The sequence below is a fragment of the Manacus candei genome, unplaced genomic scaffold, assembly GCF_025592945.1.
Source record: "Manacus candei isolate 608988 ecotype Guabito, Panama unplaced genomic scaffold, ASM2559294v1 h1tg000189l, whole genome shotgun sequence".
Lineage (NCBI taxonomy): Eukaryota > Metazoa > Chordata > Aves > Passeriformes > Pipridae > Manacus > Manacus candei.
The window spans coordinates 703,579-716,052 of record NW_026138237.1 but is presented as its reverse complement, the minus strand read 5'-3'; the positions used below and the strand labels follow the sequence as shown (position 1 = coordinate 716,052).

General features: G+C 62.2%; 2 protein-coding genes across 7 annotated transcripts; one reads left to right on the top strand and one right to left on the bottom strand.

Moving 5' to 3' along the window:
- Window positions 1-967: 967 nt before the first annotated feature.
- On the top strand, window positions 968-9,151 carry INPP5J (inositol polyphosphate-5-phosphatase J). Its single transcript, XM_051774145.1, has 12 exons — window positions 968-1,729; window positions 2,538-2,648; window positions 4,112-4,220; window positions 4,777-4,893; window positions 4,965-5,140; window positions 5,688-5,799; window positions 6,177-6,286; window positions 6,589-6,778; window positions 7,011-7,148; window positions 7,493-7,585; window positions 7,810-7,914; window positions 8,063-9,151. Exons 1-12 carry the CDS (start codon window positions 1,125-1,127, stop codon window positions 8,681-8,683), a joined length of 2,487 nt encoding a protein of 828 aa, XP_051630105.1. The 5' UTR covers window positions 968-1,124; the 3' UTR covers window positions 8,684-9,151.
- A 10-nt stretch (window positions 9,152-9,161) lies between these two features.
- Window positions 9,162-12,062, bottom strand: PLA2G3 (phospholipase A2 group III). 6 transcript variants are annotated; one of them, XM_051774152.1, is made up of 7 exons: window positions 11,548-12,047; window positions 11,342-11,474; window positions 11,133-11,267; window positions 10,545-11,023; window positions 10,307-10,436; window positions 10,062-10,196; window positions 9,173-9,902 (listed from the first exon to the last, which is right to left on the bottom strand). In XM_051774152.1, the coding sequence occupies exons 1-7, from the start codon at window positions 11,978-11,980 to the stop codon at window positions 9,695-9,697; spliced, it is 1,653 nt and encodes a 550-aa protein (XP_051630112.1). In that variant the 5' UTR covers window positions 11,981-12,047; the 3' UTR covers window positions 9,173-9,694. The 6 variants fall into 6 exon arrangements, with proteins under 6 accessions (XP_051630109.1, XP_051630112.1, XP_051630111.1 ...); XM_051774151.1 differs by having other exon boundaries at window positions 9,285-9,902; window positions 10,307-10,718; window positions 10,806-11,023; window positions 11,548-12,053; XM_051774149.1 differs by having other exon boundaries at window positions 9,162-9,902; window positions 10,307-11,023; window positions 11,548-12,052.
- Between the last annotated feature and the right edge of the window lie 412 nt (window positions 12,063-12,474).

Here is a 12,474-nt window from a genome sequence, read left to right as displayed (position 1 = left end):
TCCGAAGGGGAGTTATCACAGCTGAGTCATTGGTGTGCAAATAAAAGAACACTCCCCTGTCTCTCAGGGTTTGTTTAACATCCAGCTTGTAGCCTGAGGTGTCAGGTGTGCCCTGGGCAGCTGCTGCAAACAATCCATTTATTACCAGTCCATCGGAAGGGTGTAGAATACAGTTTTACATAGTGATAAACTTGTCCCAGTCCCTGTAAATAGGACAAGCACAGGGACATTGTTGTGCACAGACAAAGCAGTGCCCACTCACAGAGGCACACACAGACACAGCCAGACAGCTGCACACACAGCTTCACACACACAGCCATGCAAGGCCATACACACACAGCCACACATGTAGCTGCACGTAGAGCTGTGCTCACACAGAGCCACACAGAGCTGCACACAGCCATACACACAGCCACACACACAGAGCCACATACACAGCTGCACACACACAGAGCTACACACAGAGCCACAAACATAGCTGCACACACAGCCACACACAAGCAGCTGCACACACTCACGGCTGCCCAAGGGGGTGCATGCACCCAACATCGCAAACACTCCACAGCAAACCACAGACACACCCGGCACATGCTGACACAACAGCCACAGTGGTGAGCACAGCTGCACACACAATAATGCACTAAGGCAGACAGGCAGGCAGAGGCAGAGCTGCATAGGCAGGGGCAGAGGTGCATAGGCAAGGGCAGGTGTGCGAGGACAGGTGTGTACTTGCAATGGCTGTTGTGCATGCGCAAAAGATGTGTGTACGTGTGTACGTGCAGGACTGCAGTACATGAGCGAGGTTAGTCATCCATGTGCAAAGACAGTTGTGCACACACAAAGACAGGTGTGCAGATGCAAGGACAGGTGTGCAGATGTAAGGACAGGTGAGCAGGGACGGGTGTGCAGGTGTAAGGACAGGCTGGCGGGGGCAGAGGAGGGGCGCGTCTCGGGCCGTCACGTGGGCAGGGCGGTGCGGCAGGTGCGCGCGAGGCGGGGATGCTCCTGCGCCTTTAAGGCGCCGCGCAGGTGGCGGGCGTTGACGTCATGGTGTGGTGACGTCACGTGGCGGGGCCGCAAGGTGCGCGGGGCCGGGTCGGGGCCGCTCCGGTCTCCGCCCGCCGATGGACCCGGCCCGGCGCGGCAGCGCCGACCGGGGCTCAGCCGCCGTCGCGGAGCCCCGGCCCGGCCTCCCGCGCGGCCCCGGGAGCGCAGCCCGGCCCTTGCCCGAGGCAGGGGCTTCGGCGGCGCCTTTCCTCAGCGGCGGCGTCCCGGTCGGCCGTAGGAGCTCCCGGCCGGACGCCGCCTGCGACCCCTTCGGGCACGGCTGCCCGCGGCGCGCCGGGCCCGAGGAGCGGCCCCCGGGCCGGACCCCGCCCGAGGGGCTCCCGCTGCCGGCCCTGCTGCCCCCCGGGCCGGGTGGCCCTCTGTCTCCAACAGCGCTCGGCCGGGCCGCCCTTCCCGCGCCGGAGCGGCGGGAGATGCTGCCTAAGGCGGAGTCCAGCGACCACATCGCGGCCTGGGCGGGCCCCGCCGTGCCCCGCGCCCCCGCGCTGCCCAAGGCCGTGTCCAGCGAGTTCCTCGCCGGCGGGTGGGCGGGCTTGGCCCCCCGAGCGGAGCCGGGCGAGCTGCCCCTCCTCGGCCGGCCCCTCGGCCACCCTGGCTCTGGCGACGCCTGCGATCCGCTGCCGGACTGCCCGGGACGGGCCTCGGAGGACGGCGCGTTCCGGTGAGTGGGGCCGCGGGGGCATCCCGGGGACAGGGGGCGCAGTGCCGAGGTCTCCGCTGTGCTTTGGAGCTGCACCTCTCCTCCCACTGTGGAGGGTTCAGCTGGAGGATTTGGGGTGCGGGACTGCAGTCAGGCAGGCTCCTGTGAGGAGAATGCCTGGTGCCGTTGTCCGTGCGGGATATCATAACAGAGCCACGGGCTACCTGCCCCCGCTGTCTCCGAGCACTGGGGCTTTCCTGGGCACTGCCCTCCCTCCCTGTTGAAACATGTCCCTGAGACTGAGACGACTCCTGGCTGCTGCCAAATGAGCCCGCGGGCCCTTTGCTGATGCCCGTTGCGCTATGGCATTGATGTGTTGTGAGGGATGTGGCTTTGCGCTGCTGAAGGACACCACGTCGGGGCTGCAGAACCGCCGTCACATGCGCTGCCCTGGCCTTTAGGGCTGGCAGGGGCTGAGGACTCAGATCCGGGTCTTTTTTGCCCGGAGCCGTGATTCCTGGGGAAGGGAGGGGAAGCAGTTTTCTTGAAGGCTGCCTGCTGTGCCAGCGTGCCTGTGTCAGCTGGTGGTGATGAAAATGAGGGCTCTTTGTGCTGGTTTTTAGAATTATCAGGTGCAGATCCTGGGGGAATTTGGAAGCAAGGACCTGTCTCCCTCAAACGGGAGTTAAGGTGTATGTGCTCTGATTAAGCTTCAGTCTTTACTTCTGTTGCCAGCAAAAAGCTTCCTTGGTGGAGCTGGGGGCTGAACAGGGGGACAGGAATCCCTCTGAGCCCCAGCGTTAGCCTGTTCTTCCTTTGTCCTCCCAAGCATCACAGTGGTCACCTGGAACGTAGGCACAGCCATGCCCCCGAATGATGTGACATCCCTGCTGCACCTCAACACGGGCGAGACGAATGACGTGGACATGATCGCCATTGGGTAAGACGGTGAGGTGCAAGGCCCCCTCCCCTGCCCTGCCGTATCCCTTTTCAGGGGATCCCCACAGCCCTGGAGCATGAGGAATGGGAGAGCTGCAGCCTCAGCCTCCCTGAGTCCCAGGGAGGAGGGAGGCATGTATATCACAAATGGCAATATATCCGAAAAGGTGATGGACAATCAGCTCCTGGTAGAATGTGAGTGCTGAGAGGAGCCAAAACCCTTGGGTACTGATTAGACTTGAATCCTCAACAAGCCTGAGGCTGGCTGTGCCAGGCCAAGTGAGCCATGGCAGTCCTGGGGTCAGGTCTGTCGAGGCATTTAACTCACCTCCCCCAAGTTCTCTGGGAGTTTTCCTCCTCTCTGCTTTTGTGCATGGTATGCAGGCCTCAAGGGCATAGATCTGCTGTTCTCCCACAGCTGGGTTGGCTCCATGCCCCTGGTACACGGAGCTGCTGGCAAGTCAGTGCCACAGTGTGGTGGTGAGATGAGCTTGCCGGCATTCGAGCACAGACTGGTCCCTTGAGGTCTGTGGTGGTGTGTGGATTCCTGCTAAGGCTGGGGCTGCACTGTGTCTTTGCACAGGGAGCAGGAAGTAGCCTCTGCCTGCAGGTGTGATATAGGAGAGCTGGATCTGCCTCCAGGAGGCTGCCAGGGACTGCCCTAGAGCTCCTAGCCTTGGGGATAGTGGTGGAAGGCTGAGGCTGCCAGAGCTATAACACTGTGTTTGAGCAAATCTCCCAGTCTCCTCGGCCTTGCAGACCAGTGGGATGGGACTGTGGGGGCTGTGGAGATGGACCTGAGCTGGATGGATGGGGTGGGGGGTGTAGGTGACAGCATGGGATGTGCTGGGACCGTGTTAGGTCCAGGACAGGGTATCCCGCAGTTCTCACCTCCCGGCATCTCTGGCTGTCTCCTTCCTCTGACCTGTGTCTTTGTGCACCAAGCACCTGATATTTTTGGGCAAGACACTTCCTGATTCTGCTGTTCTCTGTGGACATTGTTCCTTCTTTTCACTAATTGCTGAGCTGGGAGGAGCACTACTAACTTTCTGGTTGCTGCTGCTCCAAGGTGGGTGGCTCGAATGCATCTGGACACCCTGCACTGGTGAGACTTCTGTGTAGAGACTGATTCAACTGAAAGGCCCTTTAAGCCCCTCTTGCACCTTGAGATGGGCTTTAGGCTGCTGCCCAGCTCTGTGCAGCTGAACTGCTTCTGCTTTAGAAGGGGCCAAGGCCTCCTGGGTTCAGGGCCACTTGTGCCTCCTGCCAGCACATGGTCCAGCATCACTGGAGCAAGGACGTGGCTGGTTTGTGCTCTAAACCTAGGATCTTCCCTTGAACTGCCCTTCCCACCTTGTACTGCTCCCCAGTACTGTGCTTTGGCAACTTTCCCAAGGAGCTCTCACTACTTGGGACACAGACCCTTTCCTGGTGTGGCTGAGGGACCTATCCCCTTCCTCCCAGGCTGCAGGAGGTGAACTCCAAGATAAACAAGCGCCTGAAGGATGCCCTCTTCACGGATCAGTGGAGCGAACTCTTCATGGATGTGCTGAGTCCCTTCCATTTCATCCTGGTAAGGAGTCCTGAAGAAGCTGGCAGCTGGTGTTCCCTCTGTCTGCCAGGCAGGTGTGCCACAGGGAGGGAGAGTTGGACTGCAGGGCAGAGGGAGGTGCGGTGGGAGAGCTGGCTGGAGAGACAGCCTGTAGCCTCCAAACAGTATGTGGGGGCCAGTGCTGCACCTTGCCAGTGAGCTGTCTGGCTTGTGCCACCCTGCTCCTTTTCCTATGCTTATGCTTCCCCTCTGGAGCTTTGGGGCCACTTCTTGTGGCCTGCTGCGTTGAACCAGGGTGCAGAGGTGAATGTGGGAACTGGCCTGTGCTGCTGACAGCAGCTTGTGGGCCCGGAGGCAGGTTCGGCTCCCAGAGGCACTCACCCCAGAACATATGTAAGCCCAGCATCTCTGAGGCTCAGGCTTGGCTGTCGGCATTCAGGAGGGTGCACACAGATCTCTGAACTGAACATGCTGTTAGTCACCTGCAGGATGGGGGGGCACACGAAGGATGGAGGTGCTGCCTCATGGCCCCTGTGGGCTCTCTACCATCCTGCTCCAGCTCCTGCTCCCATTCCAGGTCAGCACGGTGCGGATGCAAGGTGTGATCCTGCTGGTGTTTGCCAAGTACTACCACCTGCCCTTTCTGCAGGACATCCAGACAGATTGTACCAGGACGGGGCTAGGGGGCTACTGGGTGAGTGTGGCCCTGGGGGAAGGTGGCAAGGGGCTGGCTTCCCAAGGAGTCATGGGATCCTCTCGGTGCAGGGCAACAAGGGTGGGGTGAGTGTTCGTCTCTCCATCTTCGGCCACATGGTCTGCTTCCTGAACTGCCACCTGCCAGCGCACCTGGAGAAGGCGGAGCAGCGGAAGGAGGACTTTGCCACCATACTGCACATGCAGCAGTTTGAGGGGCGTGTGGCTAATGGCATCCTGGACCACGAGTGCGTACCCCACCACTTTGCTCCCCAGTCTGGGCTCTAGTGCCAGCCCCAGTCCTTGACCCTCCCCCATGTAGGGTCTGGGGTCTGACCTCTGCATCCCAGCACAGCCTGGAGATCAGGTCTTGTCTGCAGAACTGCAGAATTGTCCCATGGCTCAGTGGGAACTCAGCATGGTGGGGTAGGTGTTTAGAGGGGTCTTTGGTCTCCTGTAAGGGTACATTCAGGCCTGGTGCAGTTCCTGCTGTACTAGTCCAGTTGTGGTTTGGGACCGGTGAGGTGGAGGGCCCAGCTCTGCACAGCCTGTGTAGTCTGACTCTGGTGCCTCACTGTGGAAATTTCCACCCTCGATTTTAGCTCAGGGCAGTCTGTCTGGTTTGGTTAATGATGCCTAGTCCTACCTTGCAGATTCTTGGCAGCTGGCCAGGCTGCCGGCTGAGTGCTGACCTGTGCCAGGCTGAGGCTGCACACAGTCTGGGGACATTTTTCCCCTGCTGTCCCCAGCTCCAGTAGCCTCAGCCCTTTCAGCCCGTTACCCTCTCTCCCACAGCCTTGTGTTCTGGTTTGGGGACCTCAATTTCCGCATTGAGAGCCTGGACATCTGCTTTGTGAAGTATGCCATCGACAGCAACGTCCTGAGCCAACTCTGGGAGAAGGACCAGGTGAGGGATGGGCACGTTGCCAGACTCCATTGGGCCCTGAGCAGTGTTTGACTCTCCCCAAAACTGTCTGTGCAGCTGTGGGACAGGACATGTCCCCTTGCAGCCCATAGGGCATGAGGAGCTCTGGCTCTCCTGTCTCTGTGGGGAAGAGGCAGCAGAGTCCCTGGTCAGACTGAGCTGGGCACATGCTTCCCTTGTTAGTGTGAGGAAGACCCGAGGCACTGGGTCTACAAACTGGCTGCTGGCATAGATGGACAAACCCTGAGAGCTGTGGGAGCTGGCAGGAATGGGGCAAGGATGTGACTGTGTGAGACCAGAGAGATCTTCGTCTGATCATGGGGGCTGGTGTGCTCCTTTACCTTCTCTCTTTCCCGCAGCTGAACATTGCCAAAAGCACCTGGCCTGTTCTCAGAGGCTTCCAGGAGGGACCCCTGAACTTCCCACCCACCTTTAAATTTGATGTCGGCACCAACAAGTACGACAGCAGGTAGGAGAGCAGAGCTGGGCGTGAGCTGGGGGAGAGGGATGCAGGAGCAGTGAGGCTCAGAGCCAGGGCAGATGCTTGTGCGGATGGGTGGAGGGAGCAGCTGTGCTGGGGCAGGCGTGGGCTGGACTGGGACACGACTGCAGTGCTGGTGCCAGTGCAGGTCTATCCCTGCAGCCACGCTGAGCTGAGTGCCGAGATGAGCTCCACCCTCTGCCCATGCATGCTGTAGTGCCAGGGGGAGGCAGTTTGGGTCAGAGCCCACTGCCCCTGCCAGGCAAGAGATGCCTCTCTGTGCCCTGCAGTGCCAAGAAGCGAAAACCTGCCTGGACTGACCGCATCCTGTGGAAGATCAAATCCCCCAGCAAAGGGCTGGGGGCAGGCAGGCACCGGCCCAGCCGGGGCGTGCTGTCGGTGAGCCAGCTCTGCTACTGCAGCCACATGGAGTACACCGTCAGCGACCACAAGCCAGTAGCTGCCATCTTTGCTGTGCAGGTGAGCACTGTCCAGGGCTGGTGGGAATGCAGGCAGGAGCTGCAGGAGTGGGATGCCCAGCTTCTGTGAGGGGTGGCATACTTTATTTCTGTTTGGCAAACTCAGCTGCCTTGCCCCTGACTGGGGGCTGCTGTGGGTGTATGCACAGTGGCCCAGACCCAGAGAGGTGCCACTGGGCAACAGGGGCAGCTCTTTGCCATGCCCTTGCTCACCATGTACCTGTCTCTGACAGTTTGCTTCCAAGGTGGACAAGCCCCCGGTTGAGATTTATGTGGCTGACGAGTGGAGCAGGCCTGAGCAAGCAGTTGTCAGGTACAAGATGGCTGTTGGCTTCCACCGGAGCTCCTGGGACTGGATAGGACTCTACCGGGTAGGGGCTTGGGGGCTGCTGGGGCTGGAGGGAGTGGGGAGCACTGCACAGCACTGCGGGGGTCCCTTCTGAGCTACCCCTCACCAGCGAACATGGGCGCACGGCGTGGAGCTGTGCCCTCTCTTCCCCTGGCAGCATGACGTGGCTCTGCTTCAGGAGGCTCAGGTCCAGCAGTTCCCTCTTCCTCCTGCTCCACAGGCCCCACAGGGCCCTGGTACACCTGGGGGGTGTGAGACAGCTCTGGGTCTCCCTGGTGTAAGCAGGGAGTGCAGGCCAGGCACGGGTGATGGTGCCAAGTGGGGCTGATGTTCCCCCACTCACCTGTGTTCTCCTGTGTAACACAGGTAGGCTTTCGGCACCCTAAAGACTACGTGTCCTATGTCTGGGCCAGGAGTGATGATGGGGAGCGCTGCCTAGAGAAGCAGCTCTGTGCACAGGTGAGCTGGGGCCAGCCCTGCTGGCACGTCTGTCCCACTGTGGGGGAACAATGGCCCCTTCGTGCCCCTGGATGGGGGCGGAGGGCACCTTATTGCTTTGTGCTGAGCCTCCGGCAGGCCCGTGGTGCTGGCAGCAGGAATTTGTGCTTTTGGCTGGGGCTAGAGGTGGGAGGGGGCACCCCTGTGCCCAGCCCTGGTGTCCACCAGGTGTTTCTGGGCTGCAGGTGATGTTCTCTGAGGAAGCACTGCCCAAGGGGAACGGCGAGTACATCCTTGGATACTACAGCAACACCTCCAGCAGCATCGCTGGTGTGACTGAGCCCTTCCAGGTGAGCACAGCCAAGAGATGAGGGTGAGGGGCTGGGGGAGGCAGGGGGAGGGATGTATGTGGGGATCCCTGGCTGGGGGAGACCAGCTGCTGTGGTACCCCACAGCCCCCTGTGAGAGTCAGCCAGCAGTGCTGATGCAGGGGTGCAGATCTCCCTGCCTAGGTCAGAGGAGGGCAGCAGCCCCACGGACAGCTCAGGCAGCAGCTCAGAAGAGGATGACAGTACACTTGTCCTGTTGGCCCCCAAATCCCGTAGCCCCAGCCCGGGCAAGATGAAACGGCACCGGAGCCGAAGCCCAAGCCTGGCCAAGTTCCAGGGTCTCATCCTGCGGCCATCAAGCCGGGACAGGGGAACGAGCCGCAGCCCCTCGCCCCAGAGCCGCCGCGGCCTCCCCAGGGATATCCCCACCATCCATGTGCCCCAGGAAGAGCTGGGGTGCTGTGGAGCCAAAGGCAAGGAGCTGAGGCAAGCAGCTGACAGCCTGGGGGGCAGCTCTTTCTACCAGACTGTACAGGAGCAGGGTGGCCCCCAGCGTGTCTCCACTGACAGCCCGCTGGCCAGGGCTGACCCCCGGAACCTGGGCCTGCTGCCTGCACTCCGCCTGGAGATGATTGACAAGGCTCTGGGCCGGCGGCAAGAGAACGTGGATCAGGGCTATTATCCCTGCCGGAGGATGAGCCCCACCAGCCCACCAGGCTGTGGCACATCCCCAAAAGAGGGCTGCAGCCCCCAGGAACTGGACAGCCATAGCTGTGCCATGGGCCGCTGATGCAGTGGCCCCCTTCCTCCTCCCCATAGCGCGCTCGCTGTGTGCTTTCCTCTGCCACTTTCCTGCTAAGACACCCCCTCCCTTATTTATTGCAGTGACTCCTTACCCCTGTTGTGTGCCTGGCAGGTAGGGGTACTCCCCTCTGCTCCCCTCAGCCCAAGCTGCTCCCTAGGGCAGGGCTGGGAGGTGACCCAGGGGAGGGTGGGCAAAGCTGGTCTAGTGCAGTTTGGGGAGACCCTCATGAACTTCCACATGCAGGATTCTTCAGTCCCATGACAGGAGTGCTGGCCTTGCACCCAAGGTGGCAGAGGAGGCCAAGGCAGGGCTCTGGCAGGAATGGTGATGGGCACAGAGCGAGGACCATCCCAGGGTACCCCAGAGATCAAAGCTTGCTCCTTCCCTGCTCTACCACTGTGCCTCAGCCTGGACATAGTGCAAGCAACAAAATAAACGATCCTGCCCACTCCAGCTGCACTGTGGTCACTGCCAGAGGGCAGGATCAGCCCTGGGGGTGGGGGCTGCAGCGTGAGCAGGGGGCAGAAGGCTCAGCCCTGGCACCATAGACCATGCTCTGACCATTCTTTATTTATCTTCTGCTGCATGCACAGACTGACCCCAGCCATCCTACTGTGCCTGGGCAAGGGGGTCAGGATCACACCTCACTGCTCAGGCCCCCCAGTTGAAGGGTCACCAATATAGGGGTGGGGGGCCCTGCCATCCCCCTGGCCCCAGAGCACAACAGGGAAAGGAAAACAATAAGTTTCCCCTTTCCTGAGCCCTCCTATTTTCTTCCCCTTACTTTGATGCTTGTGGATGGCAACCACAACTCCTTGAGTCTTCTCAGTCCCTCTGCCTGCCCTGGCTGTGGTCCCCAGCTCCATGCAGTCATGCCAGCAGCCGTGCTCATTGCTATCCTTTGTCTAAAGGACCGGGAACCAAGCAGCTGTAGGCTGCAGCTACTGCACAGCACATCTTCCTCCCCTTCCTTCCCAAGGCAGCACTGCTCAGGCATCATCGGGGCACTGTGTGGGGCTGAGCACCCAGCCCCTGCTCCATGGCCAGGTGCTGGCACTGCTCACAGAGGATGCCTCCCCGGGCCTGTGTCTTCCAGTCTGGATGCTTGGTCTTGGAGCTCACATGAAGAGGGCCCCAACGCCTCAGGGTCTTTTTGAGCCGCTTTGCAGGTAAAAGCACAGCCCTGGTCACTGTGGTACAGCTGCTGGAGAAGCAAAGCTGGGCATGTCAGTGTAACCCTGCAGCACTGACAGCCACTGCCTGCCCTGCAGCCTGCTCATGGCATGGCAGAGCAGGGGCCAGTGCTTACACTCCTGGCTTCATGCCCCACACAGGCCACAGCCTCTTGATTCTTGGCACTTACCTGTCCTGAGAACCCCTGCCTGGGCTGCAGGCAACAAGCTGCTCCAGAACAAAGCAGTCTGTGGCAATGTGGTTAGCCAGGACAGCCACCTCCATGTTACTGCAGTTCCTCACCCTGCGCAGGCACCGCTCCAGCCTGCAGGCACAGGAGGGCTGTGGTCAGCAGGTGTTGGCCAGGGTGGACATCCCACCTCCTCTGATCCCAAACTGTCTGCACACAGTGCTCTTTTCCTCCTGGACACGCACCTGCGGGTGCAGTTGCAGTGGAGGAGTGTCTGGCTGTTCACGTTGTGCAGCTGGTACCTCACCTCGTGGGGTGCGATCTGGTGCTCGCACTTACCCAGGTGCTTGTAGCACCTGCACACCCTGCCTGGGCCTGAGGACAGCAGGGAGGTGAAGGGCACCCCCAGCATATGACCCCACCAGGCTGAGGCCTTGAGACACCCCAGCTGTGGTGCGTGCTCTACCCACGGCACCAGCTCACCCTGCTGCCTGCGTTCCTCCACAGTGGGCACTGGGGTGGGCCCACTCCATGCTGCTGCGGTTGGGCTGGGTCTCACACTGCCATCCCAAGGGTGGGCCAAGCCCTCAGCTCCTTGCTCTGCTCTTCCCAGTGCACTCCTTGCTCCAGCTGGATCCTGTCCCAACATGGTCAGTCCTGTTGGGGGGCCAGGCTTCAGCCCTTGCTGCGCTGCTCGGTGCCTGGCTGTGGGTTCAGCCTTGTCCCTGGCCAACGCAAGGATACCTGGGTCCTGCTGGGCTGTCTCAGGTCTCTGCGCCTGGCGGCGCCCAGGCTTTGGCTCCAGTTCCTGTCGGAGCCGCTTGCGCCCTGCTCTAGAGGAATTCCTTCCCTTACCCGGGGGCTGTGCAGCAGAGCTGCCTCTCTCCTCTGCAGGCAGGCTGGGGTGGTACTGACTCTGCTGCACCATCCTGGCCAAGGGTACAACACCGTAACGCTTGCACCTGGGGACACCACATGCTGTGAGGCCCTGCACACCAGCCCAGCCAAGCCACGCCCGGTAGGGCAGCTAGGCAGGGTGCACTGGGGACCGGGGCCCCCCCAGGCACTCACCCGCCCCACCAGTGCCACTGGATGCACTCCTCGCTCTCTTCTAGCACGAAGCACGGCACCTCCAGCAGGTTGAAGAAGGTGACGCCGATGATGTTGGACACGGTGTCGTTGATGGCGAGCAGGCAATGCCGGAACCTGCAGGCAGGGATCGGTGAGCGGGGCTGGTGTCCCCAGCCCTCCCGGTGCCCCTCCCCCGGCCCTGGGCGCACCTGGCGTCGCAGTCGCAGTGGGACACGGTGTGCAGGCGGTAGTTGCGGATGCCGTAGTTGAACTGCAGCGCCGTGATCTGCGCCCAGCACTGGTCGTGCTCCCGGCAGCACCGATCGGGGCCGCGGAACAGCCCTGCGGAGGCGCCGGTGAGCGCGGCCCCGCGGAGGGAGCCCAGCTGCCCGCGCCGCCCCCCGCCGCCCCGTACCCAGCTCGCTCCAGTTCCCTGCCGAGTCCCCGGCGCCACACCACAACGTGCCCGGCAGCGTCCAGCCCCGGCGGCGGCGTTGGCGCTGCGCTCCCGCCTTTGCGGGGTCGGTGCAGACGGCGCGGCGCCGCCACAGCGCGGACAGGGCCCGGCGCAGCGCGGCCCCGGGCACGGCGGGCGGGCGGCGCGCGCAGGCGGCGCGGAAGGCGCGGACGAGACGCGGGTCGCGGCGGGCCCAGCAGGCGCGAAGGCGGCCGGGGGCGGCCAAGGCGCCCTCGACCAGCGCGGGGCCGGGGCCGGTACCGCGGCCCAGGAACGCCACGTAGCGCGCGCCGCTCCCGCCCGCCGCCTCCCGCGCGCACACGGCCCCGCCGGGCCAGGCGCGCGCGCATGCGCACAGGACCGCACCGGCCACTACCACGCGCACCCACATCCCGCGCACCGCCCCCGCCCCGCGCCCCGCTTTAACCCCGCGCGCGGGGCGGACACGGCGCTGATTGGCCCGCGCCGAATAGGCCCCGCCCCACCCCGGGGAAGGGCAATGGGAGGGGCAGCGCTGGCACCTCCCCATCGCGGGTACCACCCCCCCATCGCGGGTATCACCCCCCCATCGCGGGTATCACCCCCCCATCGCGGGTATCACCCCCCCATCGCGGGTACCACCCCATCTAGGGCACTCTCATGTCCCGTTGGCCCCCATCTTAGGCAGCCCCTGCTACAGCCGCACCCACTCCACGCTCTCTCTTCCTGGGCACCCATGCATGTGCCCTCACGTACATGACTGGGCACAGGTGTGTGTGCAGGTGTGTGCAGGTGCCTGCACACTCACCTTGTGCACACGTGTGTGCATGTGCGTGTGTGTGTGTGTGTGTGTGTGTGTGCACGTGTCTGTGTGCTGTGCGTGCCCAGTCGTGTGCATGCACCCAC

Bases quoted from the DNA above. Each gene is read 5' to 3' on its own strand.
- INPP5J (XM_051774145.1), top strand. From the start codon at position 1,125: ATGGACCCGGCCCGGCGCGGCAGCGCCGACCGGGGCTCAGCCGCCGTC. The intron at 5,800-6,176 runs GTGAGGGATGGG...TCTTTCCCGCAG, and splicing joins AACTCTGGGAGAAGGACCAG to CTGAACATTGCCAAAAGCAC. The intron at 7,915-8,062 runs GTGAGCACAGCC...GCAGGGGTGCAG, and splicing joins GTGTGACTGAGCCCTTCCAG to ATCTCCCTGCCTAGGTCAGA.
- PLA2G3 (XM_051774149.1), bottom strand. From the start codon at position 11,980: ATGTGGGTGCGCGTGGTAGTGGCCGGTGCGGTCCTGTGCGCATGCGCG. The intron at 11,475-11,547 runs GTACGGGGCGGC...GCGCCTCCGCAG, and splicing joins AGGGAACTGGAGCGAGCTGG to GGCTGTTCCGCGGCCCCGAT. The intron at 9,903-10,061 runs GTAAGTGCCAAG...TTGCTTCTCCAG, and splicing joins GGCAGGGGTTCTCAGGACAG to CAGCTGTACCACAGTGACCA.